The following is a 7,220-nucleotide window of genomic DNA, read 5'->3' on the forward strand; positions in this document are numbered from 1 at the left end:
TTAAAACTTCAAATGCATGTTTATTCATCATAAACTTCCAGTGCTAAACCATGTTAACTTTCAATTTCATCCATAAAATAAAAAAAACTAATGAATTTAATAGTAGGACCTAATTGTAAAAGTCTTAAAAACTTAAAAATTATAAGGAAAAGGCAAGAATTAACTCACTTGATGCAAAAATTATGAAATACCAGCTTAGAGAACCCCTCTTATGGTATTTTGGCTGATGAGAAAGAAGAAAAATCCAAAGAAATCTAGATATTTCAGTCTTAACTTTATTTAGTTAATTATGCAATACTCCAATTTTGCCCTTAAATCATCAATTTTCTTGCTGATTTCATGCCCTTGACGTCCGGGCCAAATAATTTTGGGTCTAATTTCCTTTTAAATCCTTTCTCATTAGACACTTAAGCTATTAATCATTCTAGTAACTTTTATACCTTTTTCAATTTAGTCATTTTTATTTAATTGACTACCTAAACGTTAAAATTTTCTAACGAAATTTTAATTCCACAATACCAACATTTCATAAATATTTATAAAAATATTTTTGACTCAGTTTTACGAGATCGAGGTCTCGATACCTCATTTTTACCCAATTTATTCAATAAAATTTTTTTCTAATTAACCACTAAATCAGTAAAAAATTTCTATCGATATTTTTATACAACTTCCCTATCATATTAATATTCATGCAATAATTTTTAAATCGAATTTGTGGTTACGAAACTACTATTCTGATAACCCTGAATTTAGGCCATTACAAAGCTCTTCCGAGCTATTTAATGGGAAGTTCATGTGAGCAATGTAACGGGATGCTCATCTGAGCCATAATCGAGAAGTTTAAGCTCATCTCAGTTATGGTGTGTTTGCAACACATGCAGGTTCACAATCAATTCGAGAACCTTGTATCCATCGAATTTCATTCATTCTAACTAAACTTAATTCTTGTTGGTCATCATTAGATATGTGATTACTAATATTCATGGAAATCATACAAATCACACAATACTCAATTTAAAACATATAAATATACAATTTAGTTACACAAACTTACCTTGACAATATTCGTGTATGCAAAATCAACGAATCCGACACTTTTTCTTTTCCTCAATCTAACTTCGTATTAGGTCTATCCTGATCTATATAAATGAATTTAACTCAATTTAATACAATTCATACTCAGTTCAATCCAATACACATTTTTGACAAAAATTTCCATTTTGCCCTTATACTTTTAATTAATTCTGATTTCGTCCCTAGGCTCGAAAAATGAAATTCATGCAATTTAATCCTTATTCCAAGCCTAACCGATTTTTACATATAATAATAGCAACCCATGTATTTCACAAAATTCAAAATATTTCCATGAATTTTACATCTTTTCAATTTAGTCCCTAAATTACAATTTTATCAAAATTCACTTTACAAAAGTTGTTTATCTATCAACAACCTTTCATTTTCCACCATAAAACTTCATATTCATGCACACTCATCCATGAAAAAACCCTAGTACTTTGATAACTTTACAAATTAATCCCCGAGAAAGCTAGATTAAACTATTACGATCTTAAAAATATGAAAATACTAAAAACGAGACAATAATTCATACCTACTTAAGCCAAATAAGCTTGTCCATCTTCAAGCTCTATAACTAGGGTTTCCATGTCTTTTTATTTAGGGAAGATGATAAAATGATGATATTTTTCTTTATTTTATTATGTATCATCTTTTTATCTTTTACTTTCCAATTTAGTCCTTTTCTTTATTTAATTTTCCATTAATGACTAATCATACTTATCTACTAACTCCTTTAATTGGTCTATTTTCCATATAAGGACCTCAAATTTTGAATTCCATAGCTATTTAATCCCTTTAGCTACTAGAATTCAACATTTGTACTTTATGCAATTTGGTCATTTTCATCAATTTAAACATGTAATCGGTAAAAATTTTCTAACGAAATTTTCATATGGTATTTTTATCATAATGCAGACCGTGCAATAATATTAAAATAAATTTTCTTCTAGACTTGAATTTGTGGTCCCGAAACCACTGTTCCGATTTAACTGAAAACAGATTGTTACAATTTTTATTTTAAGGAATTTCGTTCCTTTACTTTTTAATTTTAAAAATGTAAGGTTAATTGTTAAAATCGTTAAAATTCTTCTGTTAAATTCAATTTTATTACAAATGTCAATTTTCGCCTCATGGATATTAAGTGAGTTATTATTATTATTTCAAAATGTCATAAATCATCTAATTTAACAAAATAAATTTAATAATATTAACAATTAGATTCGGATTTTGAAATCTAAAAGTTAAAAACTAAATTATTAGAAATAAAAGTAGAGAGATTAAATTCTAAATATGTGAAGAGTACAAAGATTTAGAGTATATTTTAACTTTGTATCAATAAAAAAATAAGTATTAAAAACAAAACATCTAAAAAAACAAGTGTTAGATATAATGATAAGACACATTGCATCCTCAAAAGAAGATGTAAGTTTAGACCTTAGAGATGACATTGTTACGAAATACAGCTACGAACCCTGAATATAGACCGTAAAATGGAAATAAAAAATACAAAAAAAAAGTTAAACCCTACTCGTAATATAAAACATTATATTGAGTATATTCTTTTATACAAAAAAAAAAAGTACAAACACAAAAATTAAACTTGAATTTAATGCCAACCAACTTAAAATCAATACAAATTTACCATTAAATTAATGAGATAATTCTAGAGGTGTTCAATTTTCAGTTAAAGTTGAATTAACCGACCCAATCGATTTAATTTTGTTAATCGATTAGTGGCTAAACTTAGTTTGGTCAGAGGTCGGTTAATGGTTATCTGAAATTTTGATTATCGATTAATTCGGTTCAAAAGGGTAATTAATTAATTTAACTGAACTTAATAATTATATAGTGTTTCAAGACTTAAAATTTCGGTTAACTTTCAAGACAAATGATCATTATCAATGTATTTTTATATGTTTTATACTTGTTTTAACTAAAAGTCAATTGAAATATTTCTGTTCAGTTAATTTTTTGAAAAAATTTAGTTCAATTAACAGTTAAAAAATATACAATTCAATTGATTCAATTAATACTAATTTAATTTAATTTAATCGAATGGACCATTATTTAACCTTCAATCTAGTTCACACGTGCAACACTCTCGCACTCACGTGCCACTTTGCCCTTCACTTGGGGCATCCATCCCCTCTCTCTCTCTCAATCACTTTCTGTCAAATTTGCAGCTTTTATCTGTCTCCAGCTCCCGATAACTCCCCATTGGATTAGTAGTAGTACACTACAAATAACTAAAAATAAAAAACCAATCTTTCATTCATTTTCTCTTCTACTGTCTCTTTAAAGCTGTGTCTTTTTTTTGAAAAAAAAATACTTTTTTCTATGTAAAAGTATCAGTCCTCTTTGCTTACACAAAACAGGCAAAAAAAATATATATATATTATGGCAAAGCTGTAATAAATATTTGATAATATAGTTATATATATACGAATACTGGTGGCTGCTGTAACAGGGAGTGAAAAAAAAAGGAGAGACAAAGATTATGGAACATGATGATATGTTCATGGGGAACCGAAGCCAAACTGGTAATAAGTATAACCCCAACAATGCAACCACCAACAGTTTCAACTTCGAGACCACGCTCACTGAGTCTCACGCGCTGAACCACCCGCACCAACAACAACAACGATACTCTCTTTACGCCGGCGATGGGTCGAGTCGTATTCACCAATCGGCAGATCCTCATCTTGTTTGTTTGAAGCTTGGGAAGAGACATTACTTTGAGGGTTCAACAGATCTGAACAACAATCGTCACTCCGCCGGTATTGGAAAGAAAGGTAAACCCTATTATGATAATCTTAGCGGCGAAGGAGGTGGACCTTCTTCGTCGACGGGACCGAGGTGTCAAGTTGAAGGGTGTAATGTTACACTAGTCAACGCTAAAGACTATCACCGGAGACATAAAGTTTGTGAAACACACTCTAAAGCACCCAAGGTGGTGGTGTTAGGGTTAGAGCAACGCTTTTGTCAGCAGTGTAGCAGGTATGGTCACTTTTTAATTAATCTCCACTCCTTTTTTTAGTTTGCATTTTCATCCCTCAGTTAAAAATTTCAAGTATTTCTAACTGTTCATCGTGCATCGTCAGGTTGGGTTATGCTAAGAAAGCAAAATATAACGTGTAACATTTAATTTGTTCATTTTTATTGAGGTGTATGTGACATATAATGTGATATTTCTGTAATTACATTACTATTTAACAATAAAAAAATAAAATTTTTAACAGTAATTTACTATTTGGTCTAATCAATTAAGGCCTGTTATCTATAATTTAATAATTATATATATTTTTGGTGAAATATTTTATTTTTCTTTGTAGTCTCCATCTGCTTTATTGCATGCTTGTATACATCTCCATCTTTCTTACTGCATGCTTATATGCATTGCTCAAATTTTGGGGGCATAGGTTTCATTTAGTGTCAGAATTTGACGACTCTAAGAGGAGTTGCAGAAGGAGATTAGCAGGTCATAATGAGCGTAGAAGAAAAACCTCTCAAGATTCTGCTACCAGGAACTTTGCTCGTGGTATACTTTTTCTATTCCTTTGTACTAATGGTATTTTTTTATTCAATTGTTAATTTTAAAAGGGTTTTTTTATTAGCTAAACCCCATTTTAATAAAGGAATTATATATTAATGTTACTTTTGGCTGCATGTTTTACATGTCACCTTCTTGTTGTGTATTATTTTAATACAAGTCCTTTAGACAGCGTTACCCGATATTAATCTTTCATTTCCAAGATGCAATTTGTTTTATGTCTCGTGAAAAGTATGTATGATTTTTATTTATTTATTATTTAACTGTGAAAAATTATAAAATAGTGACTTATAAAATTTTATCTTTTTATAGTTATTTAATTATTTTAAAATTTTTGAGTGTTTTCATGTTAGTGAATTAGTTATTAAAAGATAAAATTGAATAGTTAAATAATTATTATGTAATTTTTATAATTAGGTGATAAAAAAATTTATTATTAATTGAGTAATTATTTTATAATTTTTCATATTTGAGTGACTAAAAAATGTAATTTACTTTTTCAAAAATGTAGATTTAAACTTTATAAATGTAATATGTACGGGAATAATTTTTTTTTGCAATTGAGACAAAAAGGGTATGCTTGTTTTTATGTTTTTGTCGATACTTTGTGATCCATCTTTGCCATTTGATTTGGATGAGGTTTCACTTTATTCAGCTGGTCACAGTTGAATCCCTTGTAGTTTGAAATTTGAATAGGCCATGGTCTATAGTGCATATATATATATAGCATGTATAGCATCATAGGAGTGGCACAACATGTTATGTATGCGTACACCAGTGTATTCCCTAGGGCAGTTCAAGCGTATGATAATCTTATGTATTTAGTATGTTGTCAAACAGATAATAAACCGATGACTGGGAGTTTTCCGTATGTATCGTCGCCAACAGGACGTGCTCTCTCTCTTCTGTCATCCAAGGTTGATTCTTGGATCTCCCCGTCTAATCTCTCCACAAGATCTAGTGCCGCCTTGCGTGAGCTGATTGTGGAAAACCGTGCTGCTGTCCTCGCACGGCAGCTCGTACTCGAGCGAGACTGGCACTATATAGGTGAGCCCCAGCCTGCAGGGTCCAATCCTATATTAGTTCAGCATCACTCAATGCTTGACCCTCATGGTTGGGACTTTCCGTTCCCGGAAACCGGTGGTCAAGTCACATTAGATCTCATGCAAGCATCGAACACGGCGTTTGGAATGTTGTCGGTGAGGGGAAAAACTAAGGAAGAGGAAGAAGAGTGTTCGGAGTTGTGGCATTCCCTGCAAGGAACACATGGATAGTTCCAACTATTATTCTCATTTCATTATTGATTGTTGGCACTGTATAATTATCCATTCATAGTTTGATTGAAGAACAATTTGTCACCACTTTGTTCTTTGTAACATAAAGTTCTCAAATGTTGTCACTGAACCATAAATGCCAAGTGATTGTTTGTTAATTGTTGACCTTTCTTTTAGGCCATATTTTATATAGGTAAGCCACATTAGTTTGCTTGGACCACAAATGCAAGTGATTGAGCCCTTATCAATGAGCCAAATCAACCGCACCCACCAATACATGTCAGATGTATGTACTTGTTATACCTTCGTCTTAAACCCCCTTGTAGAGTATTTAATTACTGTAGGAACTTGTCAACACATAGCTTCAAGCTTGACCCCACGGTCTTGCCTAAGCATCTTGTGATACTTAGCAAACCCATATAATCTGCAGAAGATATATTGAGAAGGGACTTACAGAACATCTATCAGTCCATCGCATTGAGTAGGCATCCATAGATTATGCAATTTAATGAACGAGACTCTTTCCTTTATAAATACTCCCTCAAGTACGGGTAAAGGAGAACCTAAGAGCAGGGACAAATTCAAAATATTGCTTTTTAATAGAGCTAAAAATGTAATTCTGTCAGTGTATTAATGTAAAATTTTGTAATTTTCAAGGGATTAAACTATCAACTTTTTTATTTTTGAAATATGTATAATTGTATTTTAAATTTCAGGAGGGAGCTGAAATATAATTTTACTATTAAATTAACTTGTTTGGAGGGCCGGGTCTAGCTTGACCCCTGCCTAAGAGATCTAGAGAACCCTACACTTCCCAAGAGCTCTACAGGAATACAACTATAATAAAGTGAAGGTGGAAGATGATGTGGGCATTATCAATTTACAGCTCTGTCTATGATGGATTCAAGTGAGGGGTTATTTTCATGTGAGAAAGTTCCTTAGAGCCCAAGCCATAATTTTAGAAATATGTGTGTTTCCATTGCGTGTAAAGTGAAAATCCACACACCAACAGGCGTACAATTAATTTTCCTTCTCTCTCTTTCATTCTTGTGTGACCACTCTTTCCTCTTCTATATCGCTTTCAAAACTTTCAATTTTAATTTCACTATACCTGGTTATAATTCCAAATTTAATATATATATATATATATAGTTAGGATTTGATATATTGTCAAATAAAATTAAATCTGTTTATAAGTCGGATTGTCCGTTCAAGCTCGAAGGTGCACTCGAAAAGTGGAGGGGTTTGAACAAAATACGAGGCTTGAAAAATAGGCTTGGGTAAAATTTAAGGTTCATTTTTTATATAGGCTGGAC

The 7,220-nt window shown here is 31.3% G+C and overlaps 1 protein-coding gene across 1 annotated transcript; it reads left to right on the top strand.

The window, feature by feature from the left end:
* The first annotated feature begins 3,242 nt into the window (after positions 1-3,242).
* LOC108452234 (squamosa promoter-binding-like protein 7) lies at positions 3,243-6,062 on the top strand. Its single transcript, XM_017750004.2, has 3 exons — positions 3,243-4,077; positions 4,500-4,618; positions 5,471-6,062. The coding sequence occupies exons 1-3, from the start codon at positions 3,578-3,580 to the stop codon at positions 5,902-5,904; spliced, it is 1,053 nt and encodes a 350-aa protein (XP_017605493.1). The 5' UTR covers positions 3,243-3,577; the 3' UTR covers positions 5,905-6,062.
* The last annotated feature ends 1,158 nt before the right edge of the window (positions 6,063-7,220 follow it).

The sequence above is a fragment of the Gossypium arboreum genome, chromosome 12 (genome assembly GCF_025698485.1).
Source record: "Gossypium arboreum isolate Shixiya-1 chromosome 12, ASM2569848v2, whole genome shotgun sequence".
Lineage (NCBI taxonomy): Eukaryota > Viridiplantae > Streptophyta > Magnoliopsida > Malvales > Malvaceae > Gossypium > Gossypium arboreum.

Bases quoted from the DNA above. Each gene is read 5' to 3' on its own strand.
- LOC108452234 (XM_017750004.2), top strand. From the start codon at position 3,578: ATGGAACATGATGATATGTTCATGGGGAACCGAAGCCAAACTGGTAAT. The intron at 4,078-4,499 runs GTATGGTCACTT...TTGGGGGCATAG, and splicing joins TTTTGTCAGCAGTGTAGCAG to GTTTCATTTAGTGTCAGAAT. The intron at 4,619-5,470 runs GTATACTTTTTC...GTTGTCAAACAG, and splicing joins TACCAGGAACTTTGCTCGTG to ATAATAAACCGATGACTGGG.